This window comes from Gekko japonicus, unplaced genomic scaffold (assembly GCF_001447785.1).
Source record: "Gekko japonicus isolate JY-2015 unplaced genomic scaffold, Gekko_japonicus_V1.1 scaffold665, whole genome shotgun sequence".
Classification (NCBI taxonomy): Eukaryota; Metazoa; Chordata; class Lepidosauria; order Squamata; family Gekkonidae; genus Gekko; species Gekko japonicus.
The window spans coordinates 640630-656772 of record NW_015170294.1 but is presented as its reverse complement, the minus strand read 5'-3'; the positions used below and the strand labels follow the sequence as shown (position 1 = coordinate 656772).

General features: G+C 41.6%; 1 protein-coding gene across 1 annotated transcript in view; it reads right to left on the bottom strand.

Annotated features, from left to right (window-relative positions):
* Positions 1 to 16143, bottom strand: part of ASCC3 (activating signal cointegrator 1 complex subunit 3) — a 409581-nt gene that overhangs the window by 18841 nt on the left and 374597 nt on the right. The window contains exon 36 of the mRNA XM_015417908.1: positions 8567 to 8791. Within this exon, the coding sequence (XP_015273394.1) occupies positions 8567 to 8791 (225 nt within the window). The remainder of the gene's footprint in view (positions 1 to 8566; positions 8792 to 16143) is intronic.

Below are 16143 nucleotides of genomic sequence, written 5' to 3'. Positions count from 1 at the left end.
AGTAGATAAATAGGTACTGCTTCGGTGGGAAGGTAACAACGTTCTGTGTGCCTCAACGTTTAGTCATGCCAGCCACATGACCCCAGAGAAGTCTTCAGACAGCGCTGGCTCTTTGGCTTGGAAACGGAGATGAGCAACACCCCCTAGAGTCGAATTCGACAGGCTTTCGAGCAAGGGAAACCTTTACCTTTTTAATTTGTCCTAAGAGGGGAAAAATCTGATACTACAATTCTATGCAGATTTGTCTAAAGCCATCAAAATAAAAGGGTTTAGACTTGAGTAGCTCTGCACAGGATTGCACTGAGAGTTCCAGAAATATACAATCCATCCTAGTGCACTGATGGTGAGGAGGGGAACAAGCTCTCTTAAACCATATGCAGATCCTTTCATGTATAGGTGGCTTAGTCTGAACAGGAATGAATCTTGTGCTAAACATTTACACTGATACCCATTTTACAACTGAAATATAACAGTCTCTCCACAGACAAAATGTAGTCCTGTAATGGTTAAGCAAAAGATGAATGTATACTCACAGACACGTAACTGCATGCAAAATCCTAACATTCTAACCAGTTTTCAAGACCACACCACAATGCATTCAAAGCAAGATGGGGAAAAAAAAACTCCTTACAGCACTTTTCTCCTACTAAATCTATTATTCTTTGGTGTTAAGGTCAATTTTGTCCTAATACTCAATATTTTGTAAATAATTAAATATTTGAAGCACATTTTTAAGAATTCTTTTCAACTGCAACAGTTGTTCACAGCAACTTTCTCCTGAACTTTTAGCCCCATAAGGTTAGCATTCAGGAAGCTCAGCTGCTATCTAACAAACTTAATTAATCAAAAAGTCATTTCCGAGCAGTAACTATGAGTAAAAGTGCTTCAAGTGTGCTAGCAAGCCTACAAGTTAATCAAAATGCTAATGTAGTACAAATTAAAGTTGTGATTAACATTTCACAGTAGCTGCTTAAGTGAATTGATCACACAAATGGGTTAAGCATTAGTCATTTCCTCCAGCGCCAACTGGGAAAAGGATTGTCATGGGGTATTTTTGGAGGGGGGAATTGTCCAAAATGAACACCACATTATTGTTTAAATATAGTGCCATGCAACAGTTCATATAGCCACCTAGACTGTTCAAAAACAAACACATAAAAACCACAAACCTTCACAACATATTATTTCTCTGAAAACAGATGGTAACTAACTCTACATGGACAACTAGTGCCTACAGGAAGCATTTCTGAACAATCTGCACATTTGTATCTATTTAGCTATGCCCCAGAGGCTCACAACAAATCCTTACATTTGTACCCTTCCCCCAAGGCACTTAAAAAAAGACTGTGGGATATAAGAATACTAAGTCACTTTTTATACAAACCTTTGAATCCCCAAGGGCAATTAAGTGTTCATGGGTTAAGAAAAATGGAACAGTGAGGCAACAAAGGTACATTTTCTCGTCCAGATTTCCTCTGGTACAGCAAGATTTTTGAGGCACTAAACCAAACTAAAAGAATTGGACTTAAGGAGCCAACCAGGTCTGGACAGATGTATCAGGCATGGTTGGTTGTCCACCATGTTCTTCATAATGACATGCAAATTAGCCACAAGTATGTCCTACTAGTAGAAGTGGATCATTTCCTGCCTTCCCCCTTTCCCAGCAGCCTCCTTTAATCCTCAAAGAAGCACTGCTTGGAGGTGTTGTGTGTGTGGGTGCCTTGCAGACAAAAAGTCATGCAGGGGTGTGTGTGTGTGTGTGTGGGTTGCAGTGAAGAGGGTGATTGGGTGATATTGCTGTTCCACCCTCTTCTGTCAGCAGCAGAGCGGCTGAGGAATGGAACCCTGCATTACTGCAAAGTGGGCCAGTACATAATATACAAACAATATTAACACAGTTTTGGTAAGAAGTTTTCATTTCTGTGTTGGTTCTGCTCTTTCTAACTTTAAGGAGATTGTTGTTTCAAATGTGAAACCTACCATTATATAAAAGAGATTAAAACACTTCATTTATGAAATCTCTGTGTGTGTACATGCGTGTGTGCATCTACACAAATGTTTAAGACAGATCTGGCTTTCTCTTCCTCTTGTATTTCCAATGGGTTTTTGTTCTCTTATAGTACTTCTAAATTACAGAAAAAGCCCAAACACTCTTCTGCTCTCATAGTATGTTACTAGAACAATTAGCACAAGTTAAGGAAGTGACAGAGCCATTTGCTGCCTGGAGTTAGCAATGCTTTAAGGGGTTACTTAGATTTCTCTCTCTCTGTGTTTTTTTTAATTCCTGGGGGAGATAAAAGGAATTCAGCAGCCAGTGAAATGGGGGGGGGGGAGTGGTACACCAAAATAGTGCCTGTGCAGAATGACCTGAACTTGTACCAGGGTAGGTTGCCAGCTCTGTGTTGGAAAATACTCAGTGGCGTACCAAGGGCTCAGGGTACGCTCTATCCTGGGTTCAGCTTGAAGAAGGCCCTTGAAACCAGCATCATATTGTGTCCAGCCAGTTAGTAAAAGTTAGTACAAAGGAAGACTCCTGGCTTTCAGACATGCCTTGAAGATGTTTGGGATGGTCAGCTCTTGGGCTTCAAAATGCAGAACACAAGCCCTCCCAAGCACCTGCTCAGCACACGAGTGGTGTGATGGTTTTTTTTTTTTGCTGCCCTCAAGTCATAGCTCACTTATGGCAACCCTGTAGGGCTTTTAAAGCAAGAAAACCATTCAGAGGTGGTTTGCTATTGCCTGCCTCCACATCGGCCCTGCTTAGTTTCTGAGATCTGATGAGGTCAGGGTATCCTGGGGCTATCCAGGTCAGGGCTGACCCAAGATCACCGAGCAAGCTTCCGTGGCACAAGTGGGTATTCGAACCCAGATTCCCCAGATCCTAGTCTGACACTTTAACCACTAAACCATGCTGGCTCTCGTGATAGAATAGCATGTTTGGATTTGAATTTTTTTCTGGCCATTGAAACAAAGTTTGGGTCCAGTGGCACCTTCAAGACCACACTTTGTTCTGCTGCTTCAGACCAACAAAGCTATCCACCTGAATGTATTTTCTGGACATTATTATTATTATTATTCATTTTATTTCATGATCATAACTGAAAATAAGTTTGTCATACAGAGGAGGGGGCCTGACCTGGATAGCCCCCACTTAGCCTGATCTCGTGAGATCTCAGAAGCTAAGTAAGGCTGATGAGGAGGCAGGCAATGGCAAACCACCCCCAAACCTCTCTTGCCTTGAAAACCCTGTGAGGTCACCATAAGTCAGCTGTCTCCCCAAACAGATAAAAGAATTATCACCTCCAGGCACCAAACAGCCTAGGTACACCACGGCAGATACCTGGGGATGTTTTGGAGGTGAAGCCTGGGGAAGGTGGGATTTTGGGAGGGAAGGGACCTCAGCAGGGTAGGATGCCATATGGGTTCCACCTTCCAAAGAAGCCATGTTCTCCAGGGGGACTGACCTCTGCTGTCTGGAGATCAGTTGTAATCCCGGGAGATCTCCAGCCCCCACCTGGAGGTTGGCAGCCATATATAGCAGGGTGTTATGATGTTTATCTAATTTATTTATCAAACTAATCATTTCCCCTGACACTGAACAGCCCATGTTTCCGTTTGCTGGTTTTTCAGATAGCTTTCTGTTTTTGACTTTCTGCTGACACGTTTAGAGCAGGCAAAACAATACGTACACAGCAGTTTGCTGACCATGTGAGAAATCACAAAACCTTTGTAACTTGGTAGGTGCTAAATGCTGGGGACATGTGATTTTGCAGTTATGCTAGGAGAAAAAAAAACTATGTATTTTTCATGCAGGAATCAAGTAATAATTATGTATTGTGTGCTCAGGCAAAAATATACCTGAAAAGGCCCTATAGTCAAATGAAGCTTGAATGACCTTGTTCACGGAGTATTTAAAAATTCTTTATTTTATTAAATATTTATATCCCGCCTTTTTTGTGGTTTACACATTACAGTTAAAACATTACAACTGAAAACCATTAGAATAAAACTCCAGATTACCCGCCTCCCCCACAGATGCTTGCAGTTTATACCTCATTAAATACCCCAATCCAATGTAGCAAAACTAAAGTCACTTCCAGAGAGGAAAACAGGTTATAAATAGAGCACATAAAATCAATCAATCAGTACATCTGAATATGAGGTACATTGCTTAAGTGCACCTGAATCCTGTAAGCCACCCAGGGGTGCCTCAATCACTAACCTTCCTGAATGCAAACAGAAAACTCAGTTAGCAGGTACGGATGAGGGATGCACAACCCATACAAAGAACAAGGGCTAGAGCAGTCCGGTTTACATGATTACTGAGTCAAGGCATGAACGTATTACTCACTGCAAGCTGTAAGAAATGTGATTCTAACATCAGAAGCCTGACTCGGCACTCAGTGTACAGGTACCCCACTGAGATGTGCTTAACACATCCATAGGCAAACACTCCTCAAAGGTTAAGGCTGAGCACCATGGCAGTCCTAAAATATTTTATCAACCGTTCTACTACAAGTGGAGACTCATGGCCAATCAAAATGCAAAATTGCCAACTGTCAGATTATTCCTCAGAAGGAGTGATTGCCCTCCTGAATATGAGACAGAAGATATTACTACTTCAATTACCTATTTCAATTAATATAGATTGAGCAGGCAATTTTGAACAGCACAAGGAAAACTGATCGGTGAACTTGCAGTCAAGAAATACAAGTCTTGAATAGGAAACATTTATTCGCGTGTTCTTAAATTAGAAATCGGGAAAAGATTCGAAATTGTATTATACTAACAACATGCTGTTCTAAAATAACTTGAGCTAGTATTTAAACAACTGTTATTTAGAGAGATATACGAAGTTGATGCTGAAACCTCCTTGCCATTACTAGTGGAAAATCTTCCAAAATGCCCCCCTGTAACCATAGGCGAGGTTGAATCTCACACTGAGCAGCTGAAGAATGCTAAAGCCCCAGGATCTGATGGTATTCCTCCAGAACTCTTGAAAGAGAATAAGGATTGGTGGGCCTCCTTGCTAGCTCCTCTCTTTACAAAAAGGGTAAGAAGGAGGACCCATCCAGTTAAAGGCCAATGAGTTTGTTGAACATCATAAGTAAGGTCTATGCAAGACACCTCTTAGATAAATTCTTAGATTGGTTAGAACAAGAAAACATCCTGGCTGATGAGCAGGCAGGTTTTAGAACAGGTAGATCTACACTTGACCACTGCCTGACTTTTCAGCACCTTATTGAGAAATATTCAGCTAGGGGTGCAACTTCACTTTATGTTGCCTTTGTCAATCTTAAATCTGCATTTGACTTAGTGTCTAGACCCCAGTTATGGAACAAACTTTTGAATTCAACTATAGACAGAAGACTCTTGTTAATAATTTGGGCTCTACATGATCAAACATTTTAAAGAGTCAGATGCAGTAGACTTGGACATCTTACTGATCTTATTAAAACCTCTAGAGGTATCAGACAAGGATGCCTATTAGCACCTGTGTTATTTATTATATAAATAACTTAGCTAGCTGGCTTAACACTTCCGAACTTCATCCTCCTAAACTTGCAAAATCGGCATATTTCAGTGCTATTATATGCTGATGATACAGTGATACTTTCCAGAACGCCTGTTGGTCTGAGGAGAGCTCATAGGAAGCTCACCATGTTTTGTGATGATGAACTCCTAACAGTCAATTATCAGAAAACCAAAATTGTAGCTTTTGGAAGCAGTCCCAAATTTAGGTCCTGGTAGATTAATGGCAACCAGACTAAGTAAGTCAATAGTTTTAAATATTTAGCTCATGCTTTGCTCCAGAAGAAAGAGTACAATCAAAGTTTTCAAGAGCTGTTCTACAAGTCCCTAGATGTGTATCCAACGCTTGGATAAGACTTGAGACAGGTATTATAAGGGTTGAAGCCAGGGTGCATATCCTATCCATCTATATGTGGTTAAAAGGACATCTTAACCCCCAAGGGCTGTTCCCTCTGATACTTCATGATAATTATCAATCAAATTGGCTCAAGGCTGTTCAAAGACACATCAACAGCATTGGATTCTCTCCTGAGGTACTCTTATCTTGCGGAATTGAACAAGCAAAAAGGCTAACTAAGCAGAGAATTGAAGATATAGAACGCCAGACTGACATTTCTAGTGTACCAAACATTATTGCACTGTCAAATGTCAAATATGCTGTTGTGCCAGCAGCTTATCTGGCTTCTTTGGAAATAAACAGTTTTAGAAGGGTGTTCACCTTGGCAAGGAGTTCTGCACTCCCCTCTGCGGTGCTTGAAGGCAGGTATAAGAAAATCCCCTACCTTGAAAGATTATGTACTTGCCCATTAAGGGAGGCCGAGTCCATTGAGCATATGTTCTTTAGTTGCCCATATTATAAAGAGGCTCGTTTGGAGATTATTACTCCATTGCTGGATAAGATTCCTGGTTGCACAAACAAAGCCAAGCTTGACTGTCTTTTATCTAATAAGAACTCTAAGATCACTTATAAAGTAGCTAGATTTTGTGCATTGATACAGAGGTTACAGAAGCTATATTTTAAATAGGTTTTAAATTTAAATCTTTTATTTTTGTATATTTTGTACTCTGTATGTTTCTATAAACTACTATTATAACTACCGTATATATATGTGGCTGGTCTAGCGACTGTAATAAATTCTACTACTACTTGCACCCACAATTCCCCTCACCTCACCAGTGCTTTTGGTCTGCTGTTTTTTAAATAAATGGTAGCTGTTGTAACTTGAAACAACTGTTAGTATCCTATTACAATGATTCAGTGGGATACCTGAAAAAGTTACAAAAGGAGTCAAGTAGACGTTCAGCAATATCCATTAGAACCCATATTCTCTCCTTAAGGCAACATGGAAGAAAAGCAAGACTATATGTAAAATACTGGTTTTGTATCGAAGACCTTGAGGAAACCCAGGGTTTACATTGGCTATTCACTTCAGTTGTATAAGGCTCATTTATTGCTCTTTTAAATTTACTGTCGGATAAAACAAATCAAACCAAATGCAGGAAAAACGTTTTGGATACTGAAATGCAACAAAACACAAGCAACTGGCCTTAGGCCAATTAAGGAGTCTGTGAAAGGCCAGTAAACTGGATCCCTTCAGCAACCCATGCTTGGGCCTGGTCTATGTATACAACTCAGTGAGTTGGTAGAATCCTGAAGTAGCATAGTGTACTGCCCCACTTTAGGCTAGGCAGCATATGGTATTTTCGAATGCCCTCCTTGTAAAAGATTATCTGTAAGTAAATAAGTAATGTATCTAGGAGAAAGGCTTTTGGCTAGCTTTCTTTAATGGGCTAGTTTTTGGGTTGTAATGAGGGTTTTTTTTAAATATAAAGAAGCCACAGAGTTTATTCTACCAGTTCATAACTCTACTTTCTCATTATGCTACCAATTTAGACCCATTCCCAGTACAATACGTTAAGTCAAAAATTATTTTACTTCTACACATTAGGTGATCTTATATTTTGTAGAGAAGTTTTTCACTAAAGCTTATGATAAGCAAGACACAGCAGCAAAATATCACTCTAGTACTAGAACTTTAGCTTCGCCAGCCACAGCACAATGCTTCTGGGACTCTTATATGCCTGCTGGCATTTCCCGATATTGCCTCCACCTATGTTCCTCTTTCAGTTGTGAGAGTTAAGATGAATCTGAAACTGAACTTCTTGATCAAAAAGGCAAGAAGATAAAGCTATCTCCCTATTCAAATTGTTAGAGACGTTGGCTAGGATCCAGTCAATGGAGACTGCATAGATTTGAATTGTAAGCTACGCAATTGTAGTATGCATCTTTGCAAACAAGGTATTTATACTTCCCTGGGATCATCATTATTTCCTATGGAGTGCATGTCTGAGAGTTTTTTATATTCATGTGTGTATGGTCACACATGGAACTCAAAAAGGAAATCATAACATACCTCAATGCACATCTTGTCTGGACTGAACACATAATGCATTATGTCAGCTGACATGGAAAACTCTTGCCACAGGGTTCTATGAAGCCCCAATGGAGCTTAAAAAGCCTCATTATCTGCTCATTCATTTGCCCCCTAAAAACTTGGTAATTTATTACATTTACTGACCATGAGAATGTCAACCATAAGGAAAACATAGCATATTCAGATACCACTTCTGTTATCAAAACACAGTGCTACTAACCATCACATCTGGATATCTAAGTATTTAATTCACTTTGTTTAATCTTTGCTCTGGACATGTTGATGAACCATGGAACTAGATTCAAATTTCAGCTTCACACATTAGACAATTCTTTTACTCCAGTTCCCCTGTAAAATGGGAATATGGCCTGCCCTGCCTTACAGGAGTGGTGTGAAGATGAATAAGAATTAAAAGCATTTAATATAAAAAAGGATTGTATAATTTATTAATAATTAACAAGAATGATGCATTCTTGTAATCTCTGTGAACAATTTCAGAAGGTACTCTTTATGATGACAAGTGTGGCATTCTGAATCATAAAATTATGGCAGTCATACATATCAAACAAGTTCACTTATTCTGAACAGCATAATCATACCTGACATATTCGGATTGACTGGTCCAGCACTGTCTTGGTATCAGTGACATAATCCGGGCAGGGTAACATGGCATGCCCAAAATGGGCTTGCATCAGAAGATGGGCTTTTGTGTGTGAACTGTCAAAAGAATGAGGATTGACTTCAATGGCAACGTGTTTGGCCAGTTCACTGTTCATCTGATCCTCATTATGTCGCACTGGGAGGTCTGCATACTCTTCGGCATCCTTAAAACAAGAGAGACAGTGTTTTTAGTGCAGAACACATAATAATTGGGATGCACAGAAATGCAAGGCTGTTACCTCAGATTCTTCTAGGTTCTTGCTCCATACAGCAGCTACCACATTTATCAAGGTGAGCAAAACTCTCTGGAACAGTATTCAATGAGGTATAAGAAACTGCATCTGGAAGTCATAGCCCAATCTGTATGTGTCTGTGTGTGTACCTGTGCCTTAAATTCACCTGCCTGAAGATGAAGAGGAAAGTTGAGGGCTAAAAGGCTATGCCTATTCAGTGACTCTTGGAGAACCAATGTGATGTAGTAGCTAAGAGTGGAAGACTCTAATCTGAAGAAATGGGTTTGATTCCACACTCCTCCACATGAAGCCTGCTGAATGACCTTGGGACAGTCACAGTTCTCTCTCAGCCTCACCTACTTCACAAGGTGACTACTGTGGGGAGAGGAACAGAAAGTGATTGTAAGCCGTTTTGAGACTCCTTAGGGTAGAGAAAAGCAGGGTATAAAAACCAGCTGTTCTTCTTCCTCTAGATGTACACCTTAATGTGGTGAGGGGGCTTGTGTGTGTCAGCAAAGCGGAGAACAATACTGTAAGAAATTTAGACTCTGTCAAGCTGAGGTACCAGACTAAGATGCATCCACCCCCTACAGGGATCAACAGCCACATCAGCAGAAGAGGACAGACAGTTCCAGTGGTGGTGGGTGTGGAAGAATCCTTGAGTAGAAGCTACTGGGCAACAGTGGAAGGTGACACTGGTGGAGGATCTATCATAGGCAACAGCAGTTGACAATTCAAATAACACTGGCTAGTACTGTGAGAAGAATGCAATGATAAACCACTTCTGATCATCTGATACCTTGGAAACCCTATCATGAAACAATCCAAAATGAATAAAAGATATACTGCAGGAAGACAGGATCCCCAGGTTGGATAGCACTCAATCAGCTACTGGGGAACAGCAGAGGATGTGTATGAGTAGTGCTATACTTAGTGACAGAATTGATTAAAACCTAATGGACTTTCAACTGTTGATGTGAATGGAAGAAGAAAGGAAAGTCCAAAGCTGTCTGACACATATAATAGGAACATGGAATGTCAGAAGCATGAGTCGAGGTAAGCTCGAAACCATAAAATGAGAAATAGGGCTTTTAAACACTGCAATCCTGGAAGTCATTTTCAGTCTTAAGACATTTTCAGTCAGAAAATCACAAATTATTTTATTTAAGAAATGACAAGCAGAGAAGAAACTGAGGTGAGATATAACACAATCAATTAGGCGCTATAATGCAAAGTCTGACCGAATAATATCAATCAGATTTCATAGAAAGCATATCAATATGACCATCATTCAAGTTTACACCTCAGCTGCAGATGCTGAAGAGGAAGACATTGAAAGCTTTTATGCAAGTGTCCAAGAAGAAATTGAACACACACCTAAACAAGATGTGCTGATAATCATAGGTAATCAGAAGGCAAAAGTGGAAAATAAAGTAGTATGAAATGTTGTCAGAAAATTTGAGCTATGAGTAGGAGAGTGATTCATAGAATTCTGAAAATACAAGTTGTTCATCGCAAAAATGTTTCAGGCAACTGAACAGACAATGCTATACATGGACATCACTGGATGGCCAGTACAGAAAACAAATAGATTACATAGTTGGGAGCAGGAGATGGAAAAGCTCTATTCTCATTGCTAAAACAAGACCAGGAGCTGATTGTGGTGCAGACCATGAATTGTTAATATCAAAAATCAGAATAAAGCTGAACACCCTCATGATGGATCCCTTCCACTTCCCTCCCTCAGAGGCTAGATTTTCCCTCTGTTTCTCTGGCCCTTCACTGACTGAGCAGCCCTGGTAATGTGTTTTCTTTTCCCTTGAAGAAACCCTGTCTGTAAGATGTATTTTGACTATTGGCTCAGCCCAGGACCCTGAGGGAAGGGATAGGATCACCCTTTAACTTAAACCCTTGAAAATGGCACTTACACTTTTAAAATTCAAAAATAACAAAAGGTTTTATTTAGCATCAAAGGGAAAGGTCAGGTGAAATCAGGGGTTGACATTACGGAGACAAAACTAGTACAAGCACAGACTTTTGATCTTATATATCAGGCTAGTGAGAGATTCTTAATTCATTCACAGTTACTTAGATCTTTATACTGAGTGGCTTTTGATCCAGTGTTTTCATGAACACTCTAGTTCACTTTATTTGAGTAATCGCTGATTCTTTTGGTGCCCAGACAGCTGGTATCCTCTTCCCCAGCCTGTACCCAACCCCCTTCTCTTGGAACACCAGTACTCTTCTTGAGTTGTTCACTGACTTTTAAGATCTCTACAGGCAGTTTCTCATTACACCAGACCAGGGATCTCTGTACTCCTCAGAGATAACTCTCACTGTTTGATTGGGTAGGGAATAACCTTCTCTCTCTAGAAGATCTATCACCTTTCCTTTGGTCTGAATGGGAGTCTTCTCTACTACCCAAACTTCCTTGCCAGACTCTCCCCTAGTTCTCTGTCTGTGTTCAAACTGCTCTCAACTACTGCTGAATTCAGGCTGCATTCAGTCAAGGTTGAAATCTGACTCTGTCAGCACTAAACCCTTTTTCTGTTAGGGCTATTTGCAGATGGTCTCAGTACACGTCTCTTCTCAGTTAAGGCAGGAATCTAACTGACTGTTCTCAGCAATCAGCTCTCTCAAGACTTTCGCTGCTCAGCTGATGCTAACCAATCGGATTGTTTAGAACAGCCTGTCACTCAAAGCTCTCTGTTTCGGTGAAGAATTAACCCCTCACAGTCCTTCAGGGGTTTACACAGCACTTCTAAGCTTTTAAAAGTGCAGTCTGTCACAACCCCCTGCAAAACATTCATAATGCAAATGTACAATCTAAACAACGTTCCTGAAGAGTTTAAAGAACATATAAAGGACAGATTTACATTATGAAGTTCAAATGAATGAAAACGGGAAGAACTATAAACTGAAACCAGAAATATTATCAAGGAAGAATGCACACTAATCCTATAACCAAAATAAATGAAAAACCTCAATGAATGATTGATGAAACTCTTAAAATTGCAAGATATATGAGAAGTAAAAGATGACTGAAAGGATCAGAAGTCTAAATGCAGCATTCCAGCACATGGCACATAGAGATAAAAAAAGAACTATTATAATAACCAGTATAAAGAAATAGAACAACAAAAAAGAAAGAACAAGCGATCTGTTCCACAAGATCCAAGAAATCAAGGGGAAATTTAGAGCACGGTTAGGCATGCTTTGTCAACAAGGAAATACATTAACAGAATGGGCTTCGGCTGGGAGGGTGGGGTATAAATCTGATAAATAAACAAATAAAAGATGGTAACAATAGACTGATAAACTAGACAGAAGAGATAAAAGGATGATAGATTCCTTCAAAGAAGAATCTTTTGAAGAACCACCTAGAGTTATTTATTTATATTTATATCCCACCTTTTCAGATATCTGGCTCAAGGTGGCTAACAACATTAAAATGGCATAACCAATCAAGTTAAAACAATTAATAAATACCATACCAGTTAAAACAACACCAGTTGCAATTAACCCAACAGAAATGGCGGTAATCTGAATCCTATCCAACGATAGGGGTAGCATCCAGTGGACTCTCAGGCCCGAGGGTGTTCTAAAATTTCAGACCAGACGATGTTCCAGGGCACACTCATCAGTGGCAGCCGCTAATCGAAAGCCTTGTGGAAGAGCTCCATTTTACAGGCCCCACGGAACTGTAAAAGGTCCCGCAGGGCCCTGATGTTCTCCAGGAGCTCATTCCACCAGGTTGGGGCCACAACTGAGAAAACCCTGGTTCTGGGGACATTCGGCCAGGCTATAGTAAGTGTGCAACCCGCACTCAAAGCAATTGGGAGAAACAAATCACCAGAAGCAAATGGAATATCAAAAGAGCTATTTCAAGCCACAGAAATGAAATCCATCAAAATCTTAACAAGAATATGCCAACAAACATGGAAAACAAAATAATATCCACAGACTGGAAATGCTCAATCTACGTTCCAGTTCCCAAAAAAGGAGACATCAAAGACTGCAACAACTATTGGATCATTGTGTTAATTTCCCATGTGAGTAAAGTGATGCTCAGATCTTACAACAAAGACTGTTACCATATATGGAATGAGAAATGCCAAATATTCAAGCTGGATTCAGAAAGGGAAGAGGTACTAGAGATCACATTGCAATTTATGTTGAAAAAGTGAGCATCTGAAGAAATTAGCAGTGACTCACAAAAGCTTATATTCTCCTACAGATTTTGTTAGTCTTTAGGGTGCTATTTGACTCATTCTTTTCTACTGCTACAGACAGATTAACATGGCTACCCATCCTGACCTACCCAATTTATGTTGGTTACTGGAGCATACAAGAAAATTTCAGAAGAAAATCAATTTGTGTTTCATAAATTACAGGAAAACCTTTGGCCTATGTAGCTCATGAAACACTATGGTTGATTTTAAAAGAAATGGATGTGCCATGGCATCTGGTTGTTTTGATGCACAACCTGCACTCCGGACAAGAGGCTACTGCTAAGAAAGAATATGGAGAAACAGAATGGTTTCCAACTGGCAAAGGTGACAAGGATGTATGTCATCTCCCTATCTGTTCAATCTATATGCAAAACAGATCATAGACTGCTGGATTAGATGTAGATGAAGGTGGAGTGAAAACTGGTAGAAGGGCCATCAACAATCTGAAGTATGCAGATACACCAAATTACAGGCAGAAAATCATGAAGACCTGAAATGACTACTGATGAAGATTCAAGCAGAAAGTGCCAAAGCAGGATTATAGCTGAACATCAGGAAGATAAAAGTAATTAGTATTAAGGAATTAAACAACATTAATGTTGACAATGAAATTGTTCAAGATTTTCTATTCTTTGGCTTCGTCATCAACCAAAAGGGAGACAGCAACCAAGAAACCAGAAGAAATATCTCCTTATATATAAAAGAGTTTTCATGTCCCTCTTGCCTCAACGTTCCACATGCCCTCACAGCCTTTGGGACCCTCAAATCAAGAAAGGGGTCCCTGGCCACTGGCTGCGTTGCCTTCGTCCCGCCGACATAAGCGCTGCTCAGCCTCTTGGCTGCAGTATGTTGAGAGTCGATGGATGGGCAGGACGCTCTGGCGGGTGGAGGGTCTGGAGGCCGAAATGGCAACGCCACGGCAGTGCTGTGCCCTTGCTTGGCCTGCGGGCCCCAGAGGGGGGCATGGTGGTGCTGTGCCCGACTGGAGCCAGTGTCGCCTTGCTCGGGCGGCAGCCCCGAGAAGCACTCCCTCACTTGCTGTTGCTCCACCATCCGGTAGGGCAGTCGCTGGGAGGTGACGAGCCGCGGCAGCCAGGCCTTGCTTGGCCTGCGGGCCCCACAAGGGATCATGGCGGTGCCATGGCCGACAGGAGGCCGTGGCGGCTTCCTTGGGCCACAAGCCCAAAAAGGACTCCCTCACTCGCCACCATTCCAACACTGGGGCCTTGCTGCGGTGGCAAAGAGGTGGCGGTGGCGGCTTGCTTACCTTCCAGGGCCAGCAAGGGGTCAGGGCGCCACTGCACCTGCGGCGAGTGCCTTGGGCCACAGGCCCCGACAAGACTCTAGTGCCTGGTAGGTGCATCCCTCAGAGCTGGGGAGCCATGGTGCTCTCCTTCGCCAGGGCATGGGGGGGCCCCTCCAGCAGCCTCTCTCTAGAGCTTGTTGCATCTCTTTCTGCAACGAGCCTTGTGACTAGTCATTAATAATTTGGAGCTGGGAGTAAGCAGTGAAGTGGCTAAATTTGCGGATGACACTAAATTGTTCAGGGTGGTAAGAACCAGGGAGGATTGTGAAGCACTCCAAAGCGATCTGTCAAGGATGAGTGAATGGGCGTCAACATGGCAAATGGGGTTCAATGTGGCCAAGTGCAAAGTGATACACGTTGGGTCCAAAAACCTTACTATAAATACATGTTGATGGGGTCCAAACTGGCAGAGACTGACTAAGAGAGAGATCTTGGGAGTTGTAGTAGGTAACTCATTGAAAATGTCAAGACAGTGTGTGACTGCAAAAAAAAAGGCCAATGCTATGCTGGGGGTTATTAGCAAGGGAACTGAAAATAAATCAGCCAGTATCATAATGCCCCTGTATAAATCAATGGTGCAACCTCATTTGGAATATTGTGTGCAAATCTGGTCACCGCACCTCAGAAACGATAGTATAGCATTGGAAAAAGTGCAGAAAAGGGCAACTAGAATGATAAAAGGGTTGGAACACTTTCCCTATGAGGAAAAGTTAAAGGGCTTGGGGCTCTTTAGCTTGGAGAAACGAAGACTGAGGGGTGACATGATAGAAGTTTACAAAACTATGCATGGGATAGAGCAGGTAGAGAAAGAAGTACTTTTCTCCCTTTCTCACAATACAAGAACTTGTGGGCACTCAATGAAATTGCTGAGCAGTTGGGTTAGAACGGATAAAAGGAAGTACTTCTTCACACAAAAAGTGATTAACACATGGAATTCACTGCCACAGGAGGTAGCGGTGGCTACAAGCATAGACAGCTTCAAGAAGGAATTGGATAAACATAGGGAGCAGAAATCCATCAGTGGCTGTTAGCCACAAGGTACAGATAGGAACTCTTGGTCTGGGGCAAGTGATGCACTGTATTCTTGGTGCTTGGAGGGGGGTAACAGTGGGAGGGCTTCTAGTGTCCTGGTCCCACTGATGGACCTCCTGATGGCACCTGGTATTTTTGGTCACTGTGTGACAGAGTGTTGGACTGGATGGGCCATTGGCCTGATCCAACATTGGCTTCTCTTATGTTCTTAAGGATGAAACTGGGAAGGGCAGACATGAAGGAGTGACACAAGATTCTTAAGAGTAAGGGTGTGCTGCTGGTGACCAAGATCAAGATAATTCATACTACAGTATTCCCCATTACTGTGTATGGGTGTGAAAGGTGGACAATGTAAGAATCTGACAGGAAGATGATTAATTTGAAATGCAGTGTTGGAGGAGAGTTTTACTGATACCTTGGATCGCCAAAAAGACAAATAAGTGGATTCTAGATCAAATCAAGCCTGAAGTCTCCCTAGAAGCCTGAACTCTCCCAACCAGGACTTACCCAAATTTGCCAAGATTGCTGCACGGGAAATGGGGAGGTCTGCAGGAGGCTTTCCTGACCTTGGCCAGCCAGCAAAGGCAGGAGCTTCAGACCACCACGCTTGCTGGCCCCATGCCACTAAGGGGCTGGCCCTGGAGAGTGCGTGGAGTTTTGGTGGACTCGGCATTAACATTTGTGTATAGCCCTGCCAGTGCTATTTAAACCAC